Source organism: Mus caroli, unplaced genomic scaffold (assembly GCF_978045245.1).
Source record: "Mus caroli unplaced genomic scaffold, Mus_caroli_1 scaffold_19, whole genome shotgun sequence".
NCBI lineage: Eukaryota > Metazoa > Chordata > Mammalia > Rodentia > Muridae > Mus > Mus caroli.
In genome coordinates, this window is record NW_028227274.1 from 78,835,137 (window position 1) to 78,861,356 (window position 26,220).

General features: G+C 50.7%; 1 protein-coding gene across 6 annotated transcripts in view; it reads right to left on the bottom strand.

Annotated features, from left to right (window-relative positions):
- Nucleotides 1-26,220, bottom strand: part of Nfatc1 (nuclear factor of activated T cells 1) — a 106,455-nt gene that overhangs the window by 69,923 nt on the left and 10,312 nt on the right. For all 6 annotated transcript variants that reach the window (XR_015046086.1, XM_029471871.2, XM_029471870.2 and 3 more), the window contains exons 2-3: nt 20,926-22,024; nt 5,859-6,018 (exon numbers count right to left, since the gene is read on the bottom strand). Coding sequence is in view for 5 of the 6 variants with exons in the window: in XM_029471871.2 (XP_029327731.1) it covers nt 5,859-6,018; nt 20,926-22,024 (1,259 nt within the window). In the remaining variant the exon portion in view is untranslated. The remainder of the gene's footprint in view (nt 1-5,858; nt 6,019-20,925; nt 22,025-26,220) is intronic.

Here is a 26,220-nt window from a genome sequence, read left to right on the forward strand (position 1 = left end):
CAGTGCTACCCCAGGAGATGAAAAGAAGCCCCTTAGGCCAGGCAAGGTATACAACAGTAGTCTCTGCACCCCACCTCCCATGATGAGGCAGGGCCAGTTGCACAACTGACCCAGAGAGCAAACAACAGTCCCCCAGAGCCTCCCAAGAGAACACTCTACAGTTTGTGTCTTTTCTACATTTGAACAGCTGCCCATGGGTAGCCAGGGACACTTGTGATACTTACGGGTCCTCGGGGCCAAGGAAAGCCACAGGGTTACCAGGAAGAAGGTCCATGCATGGTCACAGGCCAGCGGGAGACATGTGGCTCACTTCTTGCCGTGGCTATTGGTACGAATGCTGGTTCTTGCTCTGTCTTCAATACTCAGTCCTCATCTACCTGTCCCCAAGGAGGCTAGGGTAGAGGAGGGGCCGGACTGACCTAGCTCATCTGAACCCTAAGACAGAGCTCTGTGGGCCTATGACTAGAAAACCACCAGTAGGTTCTGTACCTCAGACAAGCATCACTTAAATTCTTCCCAGCCTGGAACAAAGAAGCCATAGCTTCTGAGTCAGGTCTGGGGAGGGGGTTTTGGTGTGGGACTTGCAGGCTCTTCATTTGGGGAGGCTTCTGCTTGTAGCCCTGCCTTGTCTTTGTTCCCACGGTCCAAACAACACCCTCTCTGCTTCCCACTCTGCTGAATGGGAAGGCTCTGAAATGAGGTCACAGAGAGCCCAGCCACATAAAACCCCAGCCTTGAGTGCATGAGTAGGGCTTAGCAGAGGCCATCAGTGACGCTGCTGCAGACCGTGTAAGCAAACGGCCATCTCTGCTTCACTCTCCCACTGCTAAGAGAGCTGACCCCAGATGTCTTCCTGGAACGACGGCTCGTCTCTTACTACCGATTGTCTGTCGACCCTTAGCTCTGCCATGGACAGTTAGCAAAGCTGCGGTGTGTTTGGGAGACTGCAGCTTCCCTCATGGAATTCCCTTGAGACCCTTATGTTTTCTGGACACTGGACCTTGGTGCTGAGTGGGGGTGCAGAAGGCAGGGGCAGCATCCAAGTGGACAGGAGAGTCACCCTGTACGTGATAGGCGGGGAAAGGAGAAGGTTTGCCTCAAAGAGTCCTGAAAGGAGAGAGGGCTCCATGCAGTGTCCAGGCTGATCCATAAAAAATTAATCCAGACCTCATGCAGGTTGGCTGACTCTGGGCAGCATGCTCCTGCTTTGGGGTCAGGCCTGCAGGTTAGCCCCTGCTGTATGCATGCCTTACCAGCTTGCAGACCCAGCCAGAGTGAAATGCTGCCTTTCAAAGCTTGCCCTTGGGCTCTGGTGCTCTGACCAGAACACCTTGAAGGACCCTGGCTCTGTGCTAGCCTCCAGAGATGAGACCTGGAATCCAGGATGATGTAGGCTCACACGGGACAGAGCATTCCAGGCCACTAAACCAAATGACGAGGGACCTTCTGGCCACAGGTCAGAAACCCCTCAGGAACTGACTTCTCACAGTATTTTTGATATGCTAAATCTTCCCATAGGACTTGGGGGAAAAGACACTACCAAGAAAGAAAAGTAATTATAACAAGGGCTTAGCTCAAAGACAATTTGAACAACCTGAGAAATTCATGTCATCTTCCAGTGGATGTCCTCAGCTGTCAAATGACTGTATGATAGAAAAAGTCCCTGCCGTGAATCTATATGGGGTGGGGGCAAGCTATGTAACCTCAGAAGGGTCCCTAATGTCATGAGTCCCTACTGGCCACTGCCTGGCCCCGGTGCAGGAGCACAAGCCAGGGCCTGTCATGGGTTCCTCTATGACTCTGCCCTGGTTCCAACAGATCCTCAGGTACCTGCTGTCTGTGCCCTGAGAGCATGTCGCTTATTTCTACCCAGAGTCCAGGGTCACCTGTCTGGGACACTATCTGTGTCTCTTTGATCTGAGTCCCTCACGGCCAGTCAGTAGCTATGCTGGTCACTGTCCTAAATGGCAAGCCCTATGCTGCAAACCTAAATGCTAGGCTCTGACCAGCTTCTGAGTGTTCATATTTCAGTGGCCTATTAATTATTCAAGCAGAGCAGGCCTGTGTGTGATGCGCAGATGCTATCAGGCAGGTCATTTTGGTGATTGGTAAACAGAGCTGGAGTCCATGACCCCCCGGATGGGAGATAATTGCATGTGCTACAGTAGGGGCCTCTATAGGCAGGAGCCTGTAAGGCCACCATAGCCCAGGACAAGGTAGACATCACATCCCCTGCCAAGCGTCTGGAGAATTTGGATCCTCAGTCAGTGGTGGCTAAGATCCAACAGACACAGAGACCTGATAGCCAGAGGCCAGATCAAGGTCAGGAGGGACCTTGCTGGACAGAGATGACACTCAATAAAGACTTTGCTGGAGAGAGCTGGAGACGCGCTGACCAAATGCCCCCGCTATAGTCAGAGTATTTGTGACATCTGCTCTACCAAGGCAAGTGACGTAGTCAAGGAAGATCTAGGCCATTTCTCACATTACATTGTGACATCAGAAGCAAGACCACAGCATGCTCTAGACAGATGTAGGAGCCCCTGTCTCAGTAACTGACAGAATACAGTGGTTAACTGAATGGAGCCACCGTGTCCCCAAGGATATCTCCATAAGGACTTTGTGCAGACCATGTCCACCTAGGGGCTGCAAGGTAGCTCATTCCTGGGAGCTGCCAGGAAAACTATAGATAAGCCCTGCCCAGCCCTTCCTTGGTTCCAGGATAACCCATGGCTATGCCTTCTGATAGGGCTTTTCAAATGACAGCAGACTGTAAGGCCAGACTTCTTGAAGCCTAGGTAGCTTGGTGACCACAGAATGGCTAGTGGGAGCCTGTGGCCATTTTGAATGGTGAGTCCAGACCTCTCGGGTGAGATAGAAGCCCTCAACGGTGAGGAATGCTACAGAGACTACTGGGCACAAACTGGCTTGTGGAGTGTCTGCACACCGGGCATGTGAACTGGTCCATGGCCTCACCCATCCAAGAGCAAGACGGTTGGACATCAGAGCTGAAGGCACTAGCGGGTCTATCAAAATAACCCAGAAGCCTGAGGTTATAGAACTTTGTGGTTACAGTACTTTCATGGCAACCAAGAGAGTTTTCTATTTTTGTGTGTTTCATAATTACGTGCAAATCCTATTTTTATCTAATTTGTGGTCCACCAGCCAAAAGAGAAAACAAATCCCCTAAAATTCCCTCTTTTTAGCTGTTTTCCTCACGCGGGCATAGGTGTGAGCTTACTTTGGGAGAATATCCCAGGAAACCCCTTGAGTTGCTAACGACCCAAAATGAGAAGCGCCACAGAGCTGGGTGTTTTCCTTTGCCTTGCAACAGTGTTGCAGAAGTAGTGGCTGTTCTGTGGCAGTGGCGGCTGCCTGGCCTGGTTTTGCCACCTTCCTCTAACGCCACCTTAAATAATTTAGAGGGTGCTTCTTAAACACTGTTTTAGATTTTGCCATCCCTCAGAAATGCCTCAATTTCCTGGATATCAGCTGAACTGAGAGATAGAGTGTTGCCCTGAGCTCAAGACACCTGGACCTGGTTCTCTAGGGGCAGCATGTCGGTTCAGCATCTGACACACAAGGCAATGGGGATCAGTGGCTGACAGACACAGATTCCCCCAAACACAGGGCTCCCCACACTCCTTCTGTCTTTATCGCCCCAAAGCAGCTGGGATTCTTACAATCAACAACCACCAAGCCCAAGATGGCACAGACCTGCACCTGAAGCTCCATCTTTCTAATAAGGGCACAGTATTTGCACACACACACACACACACACACACACACACACACCACCCCCCTGCTCTCACCCAGCGCCACTTGGCTGTAAGATCCAAGTAAGTGGAGGCGCCCAGGCATTATCTCTCCACTTACTCCCCTGCCTTTCTTTAACAGGCTTATTTCCTGTCCTATTAAAATCTGTTCCATTCAGCAATAATGCACTTTCATTCAGTGAAAACCACAGCGGGAAAAGGAGAGGTAAATACCTGTAGTTACCCAACACAGCTGAAGGCAGGCTACCTGACCTCGTCCACCTGCGAAGGGGAGAAACTTAAAATGTCAAGCCAGCTGCTGTGTACTGATGTCCCCCAGCATTTTATCACATCAAGCGGCTAACAGAGTAGGTATTAATTGGCATCGAGCACACAGGCCACAAATATCACCTAAACATCACCCACAAGCGCTGCTAAAGTGCTTCGTTTCTGCACCTCGCCTGGCTCATTCCATGTGGCTGATTGCTGCGTTGGCAAACAGCCATTTGTCTCCATGGCCTCCTGCCCTTGCCAGCTCTTTATTTACCTAAATGGAATAAAATAAAAGTACAGGGTACCCTGCTGAGTACCCCTTCCAGTTTGCATCAGTCCTGAAATAACAGGGTTGGGCACCCGGGTTTATGATGTTGGGATACTGGGGTAAAGAGCTCTCCATAACACCATGTGACCAGAGTCAGCCAGAGAGTAAGCACTTCTCCGCGGTGCTTAAAACAGTAATGTCTGGGATCTAAAGCTCACAAGGGGATGGGTGTGACAAAGGGAAGCCAAGACAAACTCACCCTGCCCATTGGGATGTCACACTGATGTCCAGATGGAGAAAGACCAAGCTGGACCTGTGATGTTGCTGGGCCTCCGACTTTCCAGTGTGCCTCCTGGCCACCATTGGTGAACAGCGTACCAGATATAAACTATATCACAGCCCAGAATGTAAACTTAGTGTCATGGCTATTCCTGGTTGTCAACTTGACTACATCTAGAATGAACTACAATCAAGAAATGGAGGGCACGCAGGATTCTAACCTGGATCTAGATCTTGAGGCATAGTAGCCATGAAAAGCTTAGGCCCCGGCAAGGTAAAACTTGCCTTTAATCCCAGGAGACTGAGACAAGGAGATCTCTGAGTTCAAGGCCAGCCTGGCACAAAGCAAGTCCCAGATCCAGACATGGTAGGCCACACCCTCTGCTGGAGGCCTACATAAGGACATTGGAAGAAGGAAGATTCACACATCTTTGCCTGCTTGCACTTACATACCAGCACATCTGTTAGAACCTACAGAAGACCAGCTGAAACAACTAGCCTCGTGGAACCGAGCAACTCCTAGATTCTTGGACTTGGGTTAGTTGGATTGCTATTTTTTCTTCCCCAAAGTGCCAGAGGTGTGACTGTGCCCCTCACAGCCACCTTTCCCACAGAACTCCATCTCATAACCTGCTCCCTCACACCCTACTTCCTAACACCTGCAGGCAGACTGAGAAGCAGAGGCTGCTGCCCTGTAGACCTGAGACCTGGTGCTTCCACCAATCCCACGTGTGTGGTGTGGTGTGGTGTGGGTGGAGAGCACGCATCAGCTCCAGGGGCAGAGATGTTTTGAAAGAGAATAGAGTTGCAGAACAGTTGGTGCAATGGTGCCTGCTACAAGTAAGTCTGCTCTGGGCAAACCTTTTAAACCATTATAGATGTAATGAAAAGCACTATATGGTAACCACAGACAGCCCTTGATTCACAGTGGTCCTACATACTGTCTCTCTTTTACCTTGATGGTAGTATGAAAGTGATACCCATTCACAGAAAATCTCCTTTGACTTGGGCATTTTGCTCAGCCATTCCCTCTGTGAGGAGAAGAGTGGCTGATGCCCTGCCTCTGCAGTGCCTGCGAGAAGATGCATCCTCAGTGAGGTACGGCGAACACACTTTGACTTTGGACATTTCCAGTTCATCAAGGACTCACTGGGACATTACTGAAGACGAGGAACATAGCAGGCTCTGAGGTCGCTGTGTTTCACGTCTGAGGAAAGTCCTTAGCTGTGAATCCAAAACTGTTTTAGGCATGAGCTATTGGCTGGTCAGAGCAGATGCCATACCTGCACAATGGGGTGTCCTCCAGCTGAAGCCTTCACAGCCCCCCGGCTGCCTTCCGTCTCATAGTGAGCCCTGTGGTGAGACTTGGGCTGCACCTCGATCCGAAGCTCGTATGGACCAGAGTGTGACGGGAGTTGCCAGTCAAGGGCAGGCAAGGACGGGCTGCAAAGGAACAGAGGAGCTTTAAGTGTGGGTACACCAAGACAGAGTTGCCCATGCTGTGCCTGGGGCACCATCCGGGGATCAGCCCTCACAGCTGTCAGAGGATACCATCCAGCAGCATCTTGATAGGGGAGTAAGGTCTTCATAAGGCCATGGCTTCTGTGTAATCATGTGTGCTCATAGCTTGCCGGTGCTTCATGAAGTAAAGAAGTCAGCCAGTCTTTAAAAGCTAACCTAATCTACTTCCCAGAGCCATGGAAGCGGTGCAGACATAGCCTGCTTACAGACAGGAGAATCAGCAATGGGGCTCTGGATACTCTTCACTAGGAACAGGAAGGGTCATCCTTCTCTAAAGAAAGCCCTGAAAGGCACCCTTGGCCAAATGGGGCTCTGGGAATAACTTCCCTCTGTAATGCCGAGTTACAGCAGACTCAAGAGAACTCCTCCCTCCAGTCTGCCACGTCCCTTGTTTCCAGCCCAGTTCTAACAAGATGCACCTGTGTTTGTTACCATTCCGGTACAAGCTGGGTCATCCCTCTAGGAATCTGACTCACAAACACACAATAGTAAGTGTCTGCATCTGCCCAGCACAGAGGCAGGCTGACGGCACAGGCTTGGCCCATCCGCAGCGCTCACAGAGACTCCAGAGGAACATCACAGAAGGAAGGGGTAAGGCTTTCTGGAAGGGCTGCTGTGCATTTACAAACTCACGCTAGGCCTGTCAGGGCCGTTTCCTGTGTGTGTCATACACCCTGATTCCAGCAGCTTGCTGAGCGGAAGGAGGGGCATCAGAGAGGAGGAGTTCGCCAGAAGGGAGGCTGGCATCCCCAGGGAAGGCACGCCATGGGAGCTGAGCAGACTCCTACTTCAAGGAGAGGGTGTGTTTCCAGGGCTGTGGGGGCAGACTCCTCAGAGCCAGGGGCAGAATGGGTACCCAGGTGTTGTGGGAGGAGGCACTGCAAAACATCCCACACCTTCACAGTGTTTCTTATATATGCATACAAGGTTCTTATATCTGCACAGAAAGTCTGCTTGGCTGTGGACAAAAAAACAAAAAACAAAACAAAACAAAAAAAGCAAAATCGGACAGCTCTCCAAACCCATAGGACTTCACTTTAGATCAGAGATGGGGACTAGATTGGAGGGGAAAACTTGGCTGAACACCCTGGGGTCTGGACTGCAGGGCGTCAGCGTGATTCTGCTGCCACAGGGTCTCTGACATCCGGCCCAGGGGCTGTGGTTGCCTGCTAGAGTTGTGCACTCAGGAGTGACCCAGGGTTTTGACTTCAAATGCATCTTCAATTCAGTTCCATCTTGTCAAGAGTTACACTCAATGCAACCTGGAAAACAGCTGGCTAGGCAGGCCTCGGAGACACTTTAAAATCTTATATCACATGTGACCAGTTTAGAGACCTTGTCGATGTGCACACATTTTATACAAAAAGGGAGTGTCTTGGCAAAACATATAATTTGGTATCCTGACTATTTAAAAGAAAGGTTAAAATTTGAGCATCTTTCATTGGTAAGAACTTTGGTTAATAACAGCACTACAAATATTAGGCGAATCTTACTTTATGGCTGGCCTTAGATTATTAGCCAGCCCATTGCTATTATAGACGCCATTGATTTAATGTTCACATAATTAAATCAGGGACTGTATCTTTACCCTGTCCTGACAACAGGGTCAGCATTTTGGGGTTCCTGAGGCATTAGCCTCATGCTTCCCAAAAGTATCAGGAAGTCTCCCACCCCGGCACCAACGTGATGAACGCCAGCCTTGTATACTCCCCCGACCTCCCCTCAGAACATTCTCATCCTTGCTGTTTGCCCCTCCACCCTAAACCTGATTCCAACAGAGAGGGGTGATGCTCTGTAAAGAACAGATCTGAGTGTGAACAGATCTGAGTGTGAGCAAATCTGAGTGTGAACAGATCTGAGTGTGAACAATCCTGCCGACCCAGAATAAAGCTTCTGAAAGCATCTGGCCCCTAATCAGCTGATTGATTTCGGTCCCGTGTCTTACTGAAGACCTTGTGAGGCCTCAGGACACTTTTCCTGGCTTAGCCTCCACCCCAGCAGAGGCTGGCCACTCCAAAGCACAGTCACTGCCACCAGCACTGTCAGATACCATGTGTCTAGCACCTTCTCCCAACCCGTTTTGAAACTGCCACCTATAAAGAGCAATCTCATGTCAGAGCAGAGTGTCAGGACTTGTTAACTACACACGACCAACATCCTAAGACACGTTACAGGGGCTTGAGAGATGGATCGGTGAGTCAGAGCACTGGCTGCTCTTCCAGAGAAGCTGGATTTGAGTCCCAGCATCCTGTCAGAATGCTAACATCACATCAGTGACTCCAGATCTAGGAGGAGCCAGCATCACCAGGCTTTATAGGGATTAGCTAGCACTCATATGCACATGGCCATACACACACACTTAAAAATAATAAGTCTTTAAAAAAAAATAAAACCTTGCCAAGCACCAGAGAGATGGAACCGGAGGTATGTACACACTTGCTGCCCTGTCTGAAGACCTGACTTGATCCCCAGGACCCCCCCCCACACACACACACACACACACACGCTAGAAGAGATTTCATTCTTTCAAGTTGCCCTCTGACTTTCACGTCTGTACTATGATGACACAACCACTAAATAAATAATTAAAAGAAACACATCACAGAATAAAAACACATGTGCAGACTGGAGGTGAGCCTCCTGTGGTTGGGCCGTGTGTGCTGACGAAAGCCTGTTAAAGGTTGAGATCTGGAGCCAGCCCTCTCTTTGTCTCATTAGGCTTCGTATCAAGTACCCAGGGCCCTTCTCAGCCCGTTCGAAGCATGCATTCAGCGGTTCTGAACACATTTAGAATTTTTTCCTGAATTCACTCAAGAAAATGGTGTGTGCATGAGAGAGAGCATGAGTGTGTATGAGCGTGAGTGTGTCTCTGTGTGTGTGAGTGTGTGTGCATGCGTATGTCTGCGTGTGTGTGCATGTCCATGGGTGTGGGTCTGTGTATATATGTGTGCACATGTGTGTGTGTATGTCTGTGTGTGCGCACATGTACATGTGTGTGTGAGAGCAAGTGTGTGTGCACTCACATATGCATGTGTCTGTCTATGTATGTGTGTGTGCCCATGTGGTGTGTGTGTGTCTTTTCCTTGATTCTGAGGTCCTGAGGGCCCTTGGGTCACAAAGCAGGGTGGCCTCCTGCTGTAGGGTCTGAAGGGACCAGGCTGATGTAACCTCCATGCTGGGGGAGGAGGGATGGGAGGACAGGCTGCATGGGAATGACGGACAGCTTCTCCTGATAATGGGCGAGTCAGACCTTCCACAGTGCTTGGTATGTGGGCGCAGCACAGGGAGAACCCACCAGCTCTCCTGTTTTGAATCACTGTTCCCATGAGAAAGGGCTCTGCCTCCGACTGACAGGAAACACGAAAATGCTGTGGTGAACAGGTCACAGCACAGTGACCAACTCCAAACCAGATCCCAAACCTGAGGCCACAGTGGGCTCACGTTCCCTGGTTCCTGTCGCTGGCAGTTGCCAGTTTCCTCTCTCCTCCAAGCAGAGATTCTGCACAGCCTCATTAGCACCTCAGCCAGCTCAGCCAGCCGGCTCAGGGGCCACAAGTCTCTCCAGGCCCAGCTCCGAATCCCTTCATACAGGTACCAAGCACCTGGATCTTGGTACTGGAACCAAGCACCTATCTCAGCTGTGTACTCAGAGAACACCCACCCGTGGGTAACAGAGTCTTTTGAGACAAAGCTTTGCTTCCTGTTTGTTCTGAGTTCTGCCTCTCGCCTTTTCACGACCACAGGGTCCCAGGCACCTCAGAAGTGTGCTCACCACAGGCAGCATAGGTGTTACCTGCCCCAGAGCTCAGAGCCACGGCTGGGCAGATGACAGCTAAGGACTGAGAGTATCAAAGCCACATAGTTTCCCCTGCCTTCCAGACTCTAATCTACCTCTGGGGGGGGGGTAGGAGGGGGGCAGGGAATGGCAATTTATAGCCCAGGAGCCTCATTGCCACCTTGTGCCAGAGGTGTTGGAAAGGGCAAGCTTGCTCTGCGTACTGACCTCTAGGGTTAAAGCCCTCGCTGAATCCCACGGAGAGGCATAGGCATCTGCAGCCACAGACACACAAAGACCACTGGGCTACCACAGTCTGAACCCAGCGTGCCTTAGGGCTCACACCAATCTGACAAACGGAAGAGTCAAACAACCTCACCAAGATCCATACGGGGGTGTGAGTGCCCCACAGCTTCTGCCAGGATGAGAGAGGAGATGGAAGTAAAGAAGCAGAGACACGAGGGAGGGAATGCTGACTGACAAAGGATCCACCCAAAAGCCCTTGCCCAACGTCTGCTAAGAAAATTCCAAATTAGGGAGCCGCAAACACCGGCCTGAGATCAGGGCTCGCTTTGTGTGAGTTCCTAGGTGAGGCGGCAGTGTCAGAATCCATTTAGAAGGTTGAATTCCTGTCTTGTACACATCAGAACATGTGCAGATGAGCTTCAGAAAGCCAACAGGCGCTCGGAATGAGCACACAGGGGCAGAGGGTAAGCCAGGAATCTCCCTTCTGGGGCTCTGGCTTTAAACTGTCTTGCAATGGGAAGGAAAGCTGTGATTTGTCAGGGGCAGATTTGGAGAGTGGGAACGGAAATGATCACCATGGCAGCATATTAAGTTACATGGTAAGTGGTTCTTTTAATTGTGTGTATGTGTGTGTGTGTGTGTGTGTGTGTATGTGTATGTATGTATGTATGTATGTATGTGTGTGTGTATATATGTGTATGTGTGTGTGTGTGTGTGTATATATATATATATATATATATATATATATATATATATATATCACATATATCATAGTAATGGCAGATGGCAGTCTGGCAGTGGTGAGGTATTCCTTTAATCCCAGCGCTCAGGAAGCAGAGGCAGGTGGATCTCTGAATTTGAGGCCAGCCTGGTCTACAGAGTGAGTTCCAAGACAGCCAGGGCTACACAGAGAAACCTGGTCTCGGGATGGGGATTTGGGGGTCGGGGAGAAAAAGGTTTCACAGTAATGAACCCTGTTTCTATTAACAAAGAATACTGTGTTTGTCCTTTGTAACTCGGCATGTGCATGTGTGTATGTGTTCATGTGTGAAGACAATCTCAGGTGTTGGCCAGCCATTCCCACCCTACTTAAGACAGGGTCTCTCTGGTGGTTCCTGCTGCCCATCCGGGATTGAGCTAGCCCATAAATTTCTAAAGAGAAGCCTGTCTCTCCTTTTCTTCTTCCTTCAGGGGTTATGGGTACACACGGCATCTAGCTTTATGTGTGTTCTGGGGAGCTAAGCACCGGTCCTCAGGCTACACCAACTTTCATGGAAAGTCATCCCAGCTACAGGTACAAGATTAATTCCCGTGCACCGGAACTCAGAGGGGACAGATTTGCTTACATAGTTTGGGTAGAATCCTTTCGATTCTGAACCATCCATAGTTAAAAGCCCTCTGCGCAGATCTTACAAGGAAAACCGTGAAGGCCATCTATGTTTTAGTCACCCTGAGGTCCATGGAACTACAAACCTAACCCAAGCCTAAAGCCTGCTTATGTGGAAAAAAGTGGAAGCCAGTTAAAGGGAAACAAGACCTTCGACTACATCAACACGGGGGCACCAGCCAAAGGTCTTCCTCTAACTAAGAAAGACCAAGGGTTTCAAGAGTCAAATAGGAAGGAACAGGGGAAGGAGAGAGAGAGAGAGAGAGAGAGAGAGAGAGAGAGAGAGAGAGAGAGAGAGAAGAAGGAGGAGGAGGAGGAGGAGGAGGAGGAGGAGGAGGAGGAGGGAGGGACGGAGGGAGGCAGGGAGATGAGGAAGGAGAAAGGGTTGCAGAAGGCCATCAATGCACTTCTTGGCTGGTTCTGCAAACTTTGGGCCTCAAGGGCTTCATCTGTCCATCCATCCAGGGCCAAGCCCAGGACCACCCAGCAACACTGTCAAGAGTGCACATCTGGGCTGTGGCCCCCTGACCACAGGACTCTTAGCCTGGGAATGCTTGCCTCGCCCAAGAGGGGCTGGCCTTTCTAGAGGTCCATCCAGTGCCTGGACAGAAGAGGACTGGTAGCCACCTCAGCCAAGATGGACAGACAGCCCAGGGGCTGGCCTGGTGGGGGCAGGGCATGCAGGCTAGTTTCCTTGCTCAGCACATGAGTGCCATCTCTGCACAGGATTCCTGGCTGCCTAGTCCAGGTCTCTGAGCTCCCACCTTTCCCAAAGCAACCTGGGAAGACCTTAGGGACCACAGGCGCCAATAAGCTGACCCTTAACAAAATGTTTCCTCTTCAGATGGAAAGGGTGGGGGTAGGAGCAAGGCCTCAGCAACCAGGACACCTTGGAATATTTTAAGGGCTCTGGCACACCACCATCCTGCCCGAGAGACTGTGACCAGCCATCCTTGTCTGTTAGACTAGTATCTTGGGCATGTTACTAAAAGTGGCACCTTCCTATATCTAAGAGGGAGACAGGTGCTCAGTGTGGGCCCCACCCACAGGCATAAGCAGGAATAGGGAAGGAAAATGGCCCAGTCCCCAACTTTCCCACCTAAAGCTAGGCTCGGGACAAAGGAGCTGTCCTCTACTGGCCTCTTCCTTTTGTGGTCCAGCCTCTACCACAACAGCTGTGCAGTACAGCTGTGCTATCCTGGTCCTGACACAGTCTAAGAGCAACAATCATAATGAGTGTTCCATTTATCCTGAGCTCTACCCACCCTAGTCCCTGTGCTGGTCCTATGGCTGGGGCATAGGACAGGGGACACTGGGGACTCTTGCCAAGGAGGATGGCAAAGCCTCGAAGGCAGGTAGTCCCTGTAACAGAAAGCAGAATGCATGACTGGCTTGGGAGACCAAGTCAAAGTCACAAATCTGGAACTTGCAGGATCCAGACAGCAGGCATGTGAGTTTGTGCATGCTACATGTGTGTGTTAAAACAGCAGATTCACAGACCTCATACATTGGCTGTTTCTCAAGATCTAACCAGTGAGAGTGCAGGACATCTCCAAGGAAATGCTTCTTCCAGGTTTGGGGCACTCAGCCCTTCACCTAAGACCTCCCTGACCCATGGATATCCCATGAGCCTCTTGTGCATCTGAAGCCCCAGCACTGCGTTCAAAGGCTGGGTATCTCATTGTTGTGAGGGTTACTCTTACCACCTGCATCCTGGGTGGGTGGAGGGCAGAGCTCGGGAGCTAGGCTGAATCTCCAGGCTCCAGGAGATCTGGGCTCCTGGGTCTCTAGCCAGATTCTAGAAGGGTCTCTGCCCTGTTTACCTGTTTCAGACTGTAAAACAAAGAAGAAAGAAAGAAGGAAGGACAAATGGAGAATATTTCTCAGGTGGATTTGTTGTGGGAAAGGAGCTGTCTAGCCTCTCTGGCTCCCTCTGCCCCGGGGCAGGCCTGACATCTGCACACCCTGCATTTCCCCTGTGCACCCAGCTTCCTCTTCCACACTGTGCCTTTCTCTAGCCACCGAGCGACGCCCAGCAGCTGCAGCTGATCAGGATTCGTATCACTGATGTTTTAATGATGAGGATGCTGTAGGCCACACCTGCCATGCGTTACTTATGAAAAATGAAAACCGAAACAAACTGACATGGTAACCCGAACCTCGCACAAGTGATCGCAGGACAGAGCACATACAAGTCACGGGACACTTCTGCCATGACACACTTTTGACGTGACCTACAGCCTGATGTCCAAACAGTTTCTGGTCAAGTTCTGAAAGTTGGTTCAGTCTGTTGAACATGGTAGCGACATATAGGGAAGCCACTGCCATTTATGGCTGTCTGAAGCAAGCTCCCTCCCATCAGCCATGATTCCCTGGGCTGTCACAAGGCAGATATTCCTTAATGATCATGAGACACGGAACAGTCTGGACACCTTGGCCCAGGGTTGGAGATCCTAGACATGCAGCCGAGACCCTGCCTCCTGTAGAATTGACAACTGCAGTCTGACACTTACACAAGGCACCTCAGCTCTGTTCCTAGCTTAGGGATTTCAGGCCATCAGTGTCACTGGCTGCCCAGGGCCCCTTGGCTTTAGAGGTCTGGTTCCAGCAAAAACAAGGTCATCATAGAAAACTACGACCTGGAGATGGCCTGGAGTTTTGGACACACAGCCACAGTCACCTAGCATGGGTTAAGCTAGGCATTTGCACAGGTCTCTGTCTGCACCATGCGCATCTTGGTGACCTGAGTGGATCCTGTTCTGGAAGCAGCAGCTTATAAAGCAGGGGCAGAGCTGGGTGGCCAATCTATGCAGGACTGCCATGGGCCGGAGCTGCGGTGCATGGCCATTCCTATATCAAACCTCCTGGCAATGTTTGCATCTGAAGAATATGTGCATATGGTCACCATGTCCCAAAGGAAACCTTCCAATGGCCAGGTGCGGTCAGTGGTGACACATGTCTTGCCTAAGCAATCACGGCAGGCAAGTCCTCTCTGCCTTACAGGTGATTCACCTGGCAGAGGTCTGTAATAGTCCCGTGTGCATGGCCTTCAGGAGATGGAGATGGCACCATTAGCAAAGTACTCTGGAAGCACAGGAGCTGAGTTTAGTCCCCAGAACCCACATTCTAGGGGGCAAAAAATAAAGGCAGACCCATGAAGGCAGAAAACAGGTCAATCCCTGGGGATCCCTGGCAAGCAAGACCAGTAAGAGAACCCCACCCCTCTCTCTCTCTCTCTCTCTCTCTCTCTCTCTCTCTCTCTCACACACACACACACACACACACACACACAAAGTAGACAAAGCCTGGGTAGTAATAGTTGATGATGTCCTCAAGTGTATGCATCCATGTACACGCACATACAAACACATGTGCATGTGTGCACACACACCCATCCACACCACCAGCACCACCACACCACACCACTGTCTCCCAGCTGGGCTTCATCCGTGGGCAGAGACAGCACTCCACAGGCAACCCCAACTGTAACTACCAACCACTCTCCACAACCTTCTTCAGATGAAAGCATGTGAGCAGAACTATGACTGCTTCATCTGTGGTCACTGGGGCATGTGGCCCTGGACACTTCCTCCCAGCCAGGGCTCTTAGCAAGATGGGAAGTCTTAAACTTCAGACTGGTGAAGGCTGCAGAGGCAGAACACTCCCAGAATTGACTGAGAACCACCGAGAGCAGACACTGTCTACTCGCCCTCCTGGGGACACAAAGTTACATTTTGATTATTCCGAGACTGGCAACAATTAAAGTCTAGATGGTTACACTTAAAAATCCTGAGCTCAAAGCCTCAAAGACTGATGTCATCTTGCTCTCCCCGAGAAGGAGGAAGTACACTAGTTCCGCTTTCTTTACAGAGTGCTCAAAGGAAATCCAAAGGCCAGCATCCCCCATACTGACAGAGCTCAGCTCTCACGGCCTCCTTGAAAGTCCTAACTGATACACCAGGCTAACTCTCCAGGCAGAAGTAAATGAGGCAAGGCCCATCCTCCAAGTATCAAACTGTAAATGGACATGAGCCAGCATCTCAGTCACCCTGTACCACGGCAGAGGCACGAGCAGAGTGGATAGAGAATTCCATACACAAACCTCCCAGGTCTTACATGCAGCACCCACAACCCCAAAGGCCTTAGAAGACGGTCCTGTCCTCTAGAGCCAGCGAGTTCTCAGGCTCCAGCTCCAAAGCTCCCCACTGTGTCCTTCTTTCCACGGAGTTGGGTTTAATCCTGCTCTGAAGCCCCTGCTGCCCCCATATTGCACAGAGCACATTCCAGGGCTGACTCCACAGAACAACTAAGAGTCAGGAGCATCACAGAGGTTCAGGCATTAGAGTCAACTCATCTTGAGTGTCTGTCCTGGCTTTATCAGTTAGCATCTGAGCAGGTTCACAAGGGACTTCCTTGACTGTCAGTGATGAATTGGCAGTGTGGAGCCCTGACACGGCCCAATGCTTCTCTATCTGCAAAGCCTCCTTAAGATGTGGTTAAGGACAGACACTTCTTCCCAGTCCCAAACTACCCCTCCCCCCTCCTCCAAATCTCCAGGGCTATCTGGGGTCTATAGCACAGCAGAAAGATGGGTATGGCACCCCACCTGGTGAGGCTAGCGGTGTATTCCCCAAACTGGGGCAGGGACATCAGAGGCCAATTACAAAGCCAAGAGAAAACAGCAGATAGCTCTTGAGAACACAGACTGCATGACCATGGAGTCACCTGTGGCAACCTCCCTCTTTCCTACCAGGGCCTCTGCCTGGACACCTTGTCTGTGCCTGTCACCTGCTGGCTGGGGCTAGCAGTCTATGTGGGTTCTCGGCACAGGATACTAACTTTTCCCAGTCAGTAAGCTGCACTTGATACCTATCTCTGAACAAGATACACTGTGGCCACCGATTCACTTGCCCGTCTGTGCTGTAGAGAAGGTCAGAGCCTTCCTAGACTCGAGTTTGCAACCAATCTACGACCATCATGGACCCAATGAGCCCACCAAAAACCAGAGACATGGATGTTTTTGGCAGATGTTTGAAGTATGGGCAGGCCTATTTGGCCAACAGAGTCCTGAGGTGGGCCATCACTCCTGAGGAACCAGGGACCAAAACTATCTTTCACTGACACCGTGCCTTCCCCAGGCTACAAGGTCACTGGATTCACTGGACAGCTGTCCAATGCAAAAATCCCCTGATGAGCGTGGTAAGTAAGTGTGGAGAAGATGAGAGCTGGATTTATTGTGACCCATCTACAGGCATATTGTATCTTATTCCCACTCACGATAAACTCTGAGCTATTCCGATAACCTCAAATGCAAGAGGACTTCTTAGACCTTTTGAAGCTAACACTTGTGCGTATATATCATCAAAGCCACTGGTATCATCAAGGCATCCAACATCACAGCCAAAACCTGAAAGAAACAAGTTCTGACCTAAACTGATTTCAACGCAGTGCCCATTTCTTATCTTCTGAACCAAGCCGCCTCTCTGAGCAAAGGCTGTTTGCTGAGTCGGCCCCACCCCTTGGGAATTCTATTCTTTAGAAAGCAATGGCCAAGCCATCACAACCTAACTCAACAAATGTGTCTCGGTGTCATGAACACTCTCCATTAAAACGCTTCTGCTAGCCCCAGACCAGTTCCTCTTTATCCGAATTCCTCACGTAACTTTGCCTTTCTATAGGCAAGTCCAGAGGTCAGGCTGGCTGAGGACATTAATACACTTCCCATGAGCCTGTCTTAGAAGGAAAGAAAATGCTACTGTGCAGAGCTGACCCAAGCTCTGACGCACAACACAGGTGCTCTGTGAAGTTTTGGCTCAGAATGGAATGGATAGAGGAACAGTCACTTAAACTTCAGTTCCTTTGGGTTAATACTAAAGTCCTCTAAAGAGGCCGTGGATGTAGCATGATGGAGAAATGCCTGCTGTGTATGTTCCCGTGAGGACCTGAGCTTGGATCCCCAGACGCCACATGAAAGCTGGGTGCTGTGGAACACATCTGTAGCCACGGTAATGTGGGTGGGAAAGCAAGCGAATCCTTGAAGCTCATCTGCCCACCTGCTTCGCTGGGCTGATGGGCTTCATATTTAATAAGGGATGCTGTCTCAAAAAAGAAGGTAGAAGAGGGATAGAGAAGACACCCAAAGTTGACTTATAACCTGCGTGTGTGTGTGTGTGTGTGTGTGTGTAAGTGCACACGTGAATGTGTATACACACACAACTCCCTAAAAGCTACCATCTGAAAACTACATCCAGGAACAATCTACTGTAAACTGTCATCTCCAGAGGCCTGTGTTCTGATGTGCACCCTCCACACACACTGACAGATGCCAGTGTGCTGTTCCACACTGTCACTCCTGGCCGTTTCCTTACCCGTGCTCAGCAGGGACATATAAGATGGCTCTACCTGCACCAAAGGTATCTGCCATTGTCATCACTATTGGTGATGTTCAAGCAAGTTCTCTCAACCTCTGTGCCAGTTTCCAGCAACAGCATGCAGTTAAAGCCCACGCCAAAAACAGTGAAAGCCCTTCCACTGTTCTTATCAGCTTCACAAATACAATTTCTTCGGTTGTAGCAGGAGTTCGGTGCCATTCTTTGTCCTGTCCCATAGAGCCGACTGGAGTGCTCTGAACAGGAGAGGGAGTGGGTACCCCAGAAAACAACAAACAAGATCCCTAAAGTGAAATGGCTACAGAACAATAGGAGTCCCTCAGGAAGGCGACTGCAGTGTGTTCTTTTGAACCGGGATGGACCGACAAGCCTGGAGGAGGCATGGTGCCCAGGTGGGGCAGTGGAGGTAGATTCACACTGTGGGAATTCTCCAGCCCAGATCTGGAGGACATGTGGGAACACAGACTTTCAGGGATACCTCCAAGTTCCTGCTACCTGGTACTTGTCCACTAAGAGCATCTGTGAGGAAGGAGTCTGGCTTCTCCACAGTAATGGTCACAGCCATACACGTCACCTCCCCACGAGAGCTCTCAGCTGCCTAGAGCAGTTTACAGAATTAGCGAGTTTACAGAAACCCATTCAAAAGGACCAGGAAACAGATTTCGAGGTGAACCAAAACAGTGGGAAAAGGTGAACTTCAACCCCCAGGATGGGGTGGTGTTTGTTTGTGTAAGCTCATAGGAATGTCATAGCATCACAGAAACCCCAGGGGCTCTGAGCCCATGAGATAAAGACCATGGGATCACAGGCCAATGGGCCACGGTCACTGCTCCTAAGTAGAGGAAAAAACAACAACTGCTTTCCAGGACCTGTGCCACTGGCAGGTTGGGCTGGGCAGATAGCCAACTGTGGGCCACCAGGAATGCCCAACGTAGTGAGGACACCTCTGTCTCTGTGAAGACCAAAACAACAACAACAAAAAAAATAATAAAAAATTAAAACCCAAGACCAAGAAAGAAAATGAAAAACAAAAACAAACAAACAAAAAATCCAAGATAAAGAAAAAAAGGAAAAAGGGTGAATTTTATGTTTGAAGACATTTTGTCATTTCCCCGGAAAAAAAAAAAATAATATAGGCAGTCAGGTATTAACCTGTGTCCCCAAAGTTCTAATTTGGACTCTTAGCCCCAGGACCTCAGAGAATGACTGATCTGGAGAAAGGACCTTGAAAGGTGACCAAGTTGGTGTCACTAGCAGGAGCCCAGATCCAGATCTGAAGTACTTAAAGGAAGGAATGGCTGTGGCCCATGGTGGGGTGATGGTTAGTGCAAGCCAAGGTAGCGTGGAGGAGGAACCAGCTGCTGCACAACCTTCAGCTTGGGCTTCTAACCCCTGACCTGGAAGACCGCGTGTGCCTGGCATAAAGGCCACCAGTCTGCGGTTCCCATCACTCCAGCCCCACACCATGCATGTGTGTATCTCACCACGCATGTGCGTATCTGCTCTTAACTTATAAGAAGCTTTTGCTTCTATGGCTCCAGATATAGTTTAGTACATGGCTCTTCCCTAGGTCTCAGGCATTCCACCAAGTCTTTGTGAGCAACAGTGACCTTCACTGTCCATGCACCGCAAATCAAAAACGTGATGCTGATGACCGAGCTGAGGGGGCCACCGTTGAAATAAGTAGACGTCGGTTTTCGTTAACTAGAAGTCTTACTGACAGTATGGCAGGCACAACAGTTCTTTATGGATTTGGGGTTCCCGTCTTTGAGATAAACTTTGATCCTGACATGCTCTAATGACTTGGCTAGCCCTTTGGGCCTCCTAGGACAGATGGAGGGATACAGGATAGAACGACAGAGGCCTGTGCGGCAAGACAGGAAACAGCTCTGTTCCGCACCCCTGCCCTTGGTCTCTCTGCCCAAGACAGGCTCCTAGCGCTTAGCAACTTGCTTGGGCCTTCCCCTTGCCGCCACTCACAGACAGGTTCAGCAGTGCTGCTCCCAGCTGGCCACCCCACATCCCAGAGTGGCCCCTCAAGACACGGCCACGTGGCTGCACTGCATGGAGCCAAAAGCTTCATAGTCACTGTCTACATCTAGAGGTCAGGGTGCCAAATACCAGGTGGTGATGCCCCAAATGGGGGAGGGGGTGAGTCTGCCTGAGGAGAAGGGGGGTAGGAATGAGGCAAAAGCGAAGCAGCAGGCCTTAGACTGTCCCTGCCAAATGACAGTCCCTGGGTATCACAGGTGCCTCAGCTCATGGAAACATCCTTACTGATTTCACATGCACACTCAACAGCCTGAGTGGATGTTGTCATGCCTCAAGTGAAAACCCTGGAGCAGAAAGCAGCCTTCCAGGCGTCACAAGCGGTACAGCTGACAGGAAAGCTGTTTAGTTAAAAATAAAAGCACTGAGCTGGTTCGATGGACCTGGCGAATCGCAAGCAGCCCCTGCATCCCGTTAAAAAGAAAAACCAACAGCTTAAGACCAGAGGTTTGTAACACACTCCCTGATAGCAGACGGCCAGCAAGACGGGAGGCGGTAGTTGTGCTGCTGGTAGCACGCTAGTGAGCTGGCTGCTCTGAGGGACTGTGGAGCTGAGGGGCCCATCTGCCCCAGCATGGTGATAGATAGCGATTAAGGCATAGAGAGAGGAAGTGGGCGAGCAGCAGGCAGAACATCCACAGGAGGATAGCTGCCTCCCTCGGCTTATTACCAACACAGCTGTGCATGTGTGAGGAGCCTCCCTGTAAGCAGAGCTATAGAGCAGCACGGAACTCATGTGCTGCAACCCTGACACCTGTGAACACGCCTCCAAAAAAGTAAGGGTCCCCTAATCTAGTTCAAGGTGTCCTTAGAAGAGGAACAAGCAGGCGGAGACAGCTATCACCAGAAGAGGGGACAGAGGGGACTGTCATAATGCTATGAGTGATAGCATACCATTATCTCCAGAGAGAAGCCAGGGTAGGCTCTTCTCAACCCCAGCCACACCCCTACCGTATGCCCAACTCCAGTTGGAGGCTGCTTACCTCATATATGATGTCGGGGAAAGAGACTTGGGCTTTGCCCACTGATACGAGGCCTGTGGCACCGACAGATACTGCTCGCAAAAGGCACCCTTCCGAAGGTGCTGGAAGGTGTACTCCTCAGGTGGGAAGTCAGAAGTAGGTGGAGTGGTGCCCAGGTCTTCCCCAGCTGGCTCTACCTTGAGGGCCACAGAAGGCACATGCTCCAGTGCTGTCTTTCGAGACTTGATAGGGACCCCATCACCCAGGTCCAGAGTGCTATCGGTGGTCAGGGCGTTGATGGCTGCCACAATGGCAGAGCTGGTATACTGGGTGGTATTACCGAGCCAGGTGTCTTCGGTCACACTGACCCGGGGGGACCCATGGGGGGATAGTGTGGGTGAGTGGTGGGGTGAGCAGGAGGGCTGCCGGCCATTGAGACTGTACTTGCGCTTGTTGCAGGGGGACGTGGGCCGGGAGCCGCGGGCACCGAGCCAGCTCTCCTCCGTGACGCTTGCCCGAGGAGAGGTGGATGGGGAGTGCCTTGGCGATCCCAGCAGGTGGCAGGCACCCAGGCTTCGGGGAAAACCCTCCTCCGGGTCCGTGGTCTTGGGAGACACGCAGGGTGACTGCCACGGAGAGGTCTGGGGGGACGCGTATGGGTAGGAGTAGTTGGACTCGTAGGAGGAGGCCTCAGAGTTACAGCTTCTGGAGGAGAGGCTGCTGGCTGGGCTCAGGCAGGAGGGGTCTCTGTAGGCTTCCAGGCTGGGCAGGTGCAGGGTTGCTGTAGACGGTGAGCGCTTGCAGCTAGGAAGTACGTCTTCTACCTCGTCGTGGAAAAACTGGCCGCTGCCATGGTGTAGGCCCAGGTAGGAGGTGATCTCGATTCTCGGACTCTCCAGAGTAGGGGCCCCGTTGGGTCTGGTGTTGCCAGAGGACAGGAAGTATCCCGAAGGCCCACTGTCCACAGCCCCTCCGTAACTGGAGGGATGATTGGCTGAAGGAACAGCTGAGATACCCGGGGTGGATGTCTGGAGGTCGTGGCACGCTGCTGGCAAAGCAGAGTGTGCTGTGGGAAGGGGCAGGGTCGAGGTGACACTAGGGGACACATAACTGTAGTGTTCTGGAAGAAAAGAGAAAAGACAGAGTGAGGCCAGTGAGCAGGACATACATAAATCATAAAGGCAGTGAGTCCAAGACCTGGGGCCAGCCCTGAGGACTCCAGGCCCAGAGTGTAGCCTCTGGGAATGGCCTGAGGTCAGACTGCTGCAAGGCCTCCTGCTAGACTATAGACCTTACTCTATGCCAGCACAAGGGCATTCCTCAGGCAAGATGTCCTCCACCTCACATCACATGGCTGGCTCTTACTGTCTTCTCTATATTCAAAATGCACATTCCCTAGCCAGTTGTGATTTCAAATCCGTACCCAATAGCTGAGTTACCTCCTTCCCCCACCCCCTCCCTCTGGGGCATATATCACAAGTTAACAGGAATTTTTATCTATCCATCTTTCTGACCGACAGAAGCCAGCTTCCACAGCCTGCCCTGTGGTTCACGGCTGTCTGCAGAGCCTCAGACGGTGCCAGGCACAACACAGCTCAGTACCTCTGCAATTCTAGTATATCGAAGGCTGAGAGAGGCAGGGCTATTTCAGATTCTACGTCACACGTTCACCTTGTTTCATGACTAGGCAGACCAACACCTGAATGGCAGGTGATGGATGGGCAGTGGCAGAAGGAAAGATGGACAGTGGCTAGACAGACTGTGAAGGGGGGGAGGAAGAATGGCGGTGTTATCGGTGGAAGGAGGTGCTTCAGACACAGGGAGCCAGGTGTTTAAATAGGTGTTAACAAGCAAATGACTCTATCAAGCAGGCCAAATGTTTGGCTTCAGAGAACACACCCAAAGAAAGGATGACAATGTGGATTCCAGTGTGGCTCTTACGGCTACCTGAGGCTGGCTGGTGCCTGGGAATCTATCTTCTAGAGCGTCTAAAACAAAACACACACTTCTAAGACACACCTAGACCTCCAGATCATTGTGTGCTAATTATACTCTGGTAAGCACTTTTTAAAAAATCATTGTTATAATTAGTACTCGACAGGAAAGTCATGCTTCTGGATCTCTGATCAGAAAGGCTCTCCACATTGCAGAGCCCATTTACATGAGTCTGGAGACAAGCATTTCCAGGTCTCTGAATAATGGAAATAAGCCCAAGGAAGTCCTAGATCCAGGTTCAGTGCCTGGCTGGGTGATACTGTGGTCAAGGACAGCACTGGCTCAGAAACCAACAAGGGAAAACTCCAGAAATGTTAGGGTCTCGAGGCACCAGCCAAACCCTAAGATGGTTTGTAAGGAGCATGCCAGTCCTTAGGTAGGTTAGGAAGTTTCCACTATTGCTCTCTCCCAGGCTTCTACCATTAATGGGCTCACAAAGCCTCTGGCTACACAGCCACCTCTTTATGAGATGGACCAGAGTCCCACTCCAGTGTCCAGTAAGAGGCCATCGGTAGTCCTCAATCCCTGGGTCACAGAGACCCTCTGGAAAGGCCAGAGCTGAGACAAAGAGGAGAATGGGGTACAGCTCGAGGCATCGGAAGCAACCCGTAGCAGGAACCTGCATCTGCCAAGTGGAGCCTACAGCCGTGGCTCTGGTTAGAGGGTCCTTGTCATAGGAAAGCACCACTCCCCAGTCCAAAATCCAGATCTCAAGAGGCTGGAGCCTAAGACTGAAATGACACTGTCCTAAATAACTCTAAAGCCACTTTCTAGAGAAAGTAATACTTCTGAAGAGACAGGACTTGTGGCTGGCAGCATCTGGGACTTATTAGACACTTCTGCCGAGTCCCTAGGCTCAGGCTGTTTGTTTCTATAAGCACTGGACAAGGGGCAGAGCCGTCCACTGCCAGTGACCTCCCCTTCAGGTCCAGCAGACACAGGCCACCCCTGGTATCCCAAAATGAAGCCCCAGGGAGGACTGATGGGCGGTGCAAGACTGTCCATAGTACATAATGAGAAAGAACACCAGTCCCAAAGAACCCAGTTGGTAAAGATATGAAACAGGTTCAGGTGGGAAAGCCTGATGACCAAAGGCTGGTTGGTGAGACCAGCAGATGGTCTGGCTCCTCTGTGAAGTTACCAACAGAAACGTCCGGAACAGGTTACCGGGGACCCTATTCAGGAGTGGCACGACAGATGTCTATGTCCAGAGCTGTCTGCTCTGCTGTTCTCACTAAAGGCCGTCCACACATTCATTTTGGCAAAAGGAGGTGGGGCAGGAAGGAAGGAGGGAAGGAAGGAAGAAAGAAAGGAAGGAAGGAAGAGGAAGAAGAGGGGGGAGGAGGAGGAGGAGGAGGAGGAAGAGACAGAGGAGAAAAGAAAAGGAGAGAAGAGGGTTTTCTAGGCATCCTATGTTTTTCTATCCCATACAGGTGACAGACACAAAGAAAGATGCTGATGGAGAGAGTTCTCCCTTAGCTGTCCTAGCACTTCCCAATCTAACACTTTCTATGGAAAGGCACATTCAATGATCCATGGCCCAGAAGATATGGCCGGGATCTGCTCATCTTCGGGTAAGAAGTCAGGTCTTAACTAGTCAATCAAAGGCAGTGAGTAGTGGAAAGTGAGCACCCCAAAAATGTCACTGCATTATTGCTAATGATAAAAAGGAGGAAGAAATTACAGGCTAATAGAGTAGGAGTTTTAGGAATTGATTTCATTGATGTTGGAATCTCACAGTCCTCGAAGAATGCCTGTGTCATGGCTCAGCCTCACCTCTGCACTTGGATTTCTGGCTTGGTGCTGCCTGAGGTACTACGCCCTCTGCAGCATGCCTCTGTTAGGAAGTAGCTCTCACTGCACTCACATCCAACCAGGCCCCTTCAGCGCATCTCCCAAGGTCTTCAGAAATTCACACACTCACTGCCACCCACAGATGGGCGTGTCCTTCATGACCCCCCCACCTTCTCATCACCTAAAAGGCCCCCTCAGGATGGCATCATCTATGCTCTCTCCAGCCTTCTGGGCCTCAGAACCACTGTGGTCCTAGAAGGGTTCCATACGAGAGCCCAGGGCACAGTCCCCAACAGATATGGGACATTGCACAGCAATTCAAACTTCTACCAGAGGCACCACTTCTAAACAAAGGTGCTTCAGGAACCCATCCGGAGAGTGGTGGTAACCAGGCCATGTGAGACAGCACCCAGGCCTCAGAGGCCCCGGCCCTGAGCAGGCAGCTAAGCCACCTGGGAAGTCAGGTCTTGCCAATATTATATGCTGTCCTATGTCTCTAGAGCTCCGTGCACTGTATGAAGACTGCCAACAACACTGGGAAAGAACGGGCTTTCAAGTTTGGAGAGATGGCTTAGTGGTTAGGATCACTCCTCGCTCTTGCAAGGAGACCTGGGTTTAGTTCTCAGCACTCACACGATGATGGTTTACAGCCATTTGTAACTCTAGTTTCAGAGTGATCAGATGTCCTTCTCTGACTTTTGTAGGCACCAAAGTACACATGTGGTGTATATCTACACAAGTAGGCAAAATGCTCACACATACAATAAATACATCTTTTTTTAAATGTTTTCATCTTAAGGGAACCCAACCCCAGAAGAAAAGGAAGTTCTAGGCTAAGGCTAATGGGAAACATGGGTATCCCAGCAGCTGTGCACACACTGGGAAAGTTGAGCCCAGCACCTGCCCAGGTCTCCAGACGCTGAAGACCCAAACCAGTCCTGCATGGCCTTGAGCTGCCAAATCCCAAAGGAGGCACACCTGCAGTTAGGCAGGGCCTGGCTCCTGTATTCTCTGTCTCCTAAGTGCAAGGCTCCTCCTTAATCCAGACCAGTGCTGGCCCCACAGCAGACCACCTTCTTTCGGAAGGAAGAGAAAATTGGAAGAGTTTTGGAGTTTTCTAGAAAGTCCTAGCAGCAAGCCAAGCTGAGTCCTGCCTTGACACCCCTGCAGTGTTTAGGCCAAGGAGTCAGCTGCCTGGGGTACTGGAAGATTCCAGAAAAAAAAATGGCTGAGTGGCAGGCAGACAACATGGCAAATCTCTGCTTGTCTCCTTGGGGCTGTCTTAGCAACAGGGTGTCTGAAGCCCAGAGAAAGAGGAAGAAGGAGGTTTCTCACTCTGGGTTCGGCCAGATGCAGAGGAAGAGGAAGTTGTGGAAAAGACCACGTGGGCCCCAGGACATTACAAGAGTGGCCTTTACTTTAACCAAAAATGTTTGAATAAAATATGATTCAACGGGGCAAAGGAAAATCCATAAACCATTTATTAAGAAAACAGAACTGGGGCTTGGGGTAGAGCTCAGTTAGTAA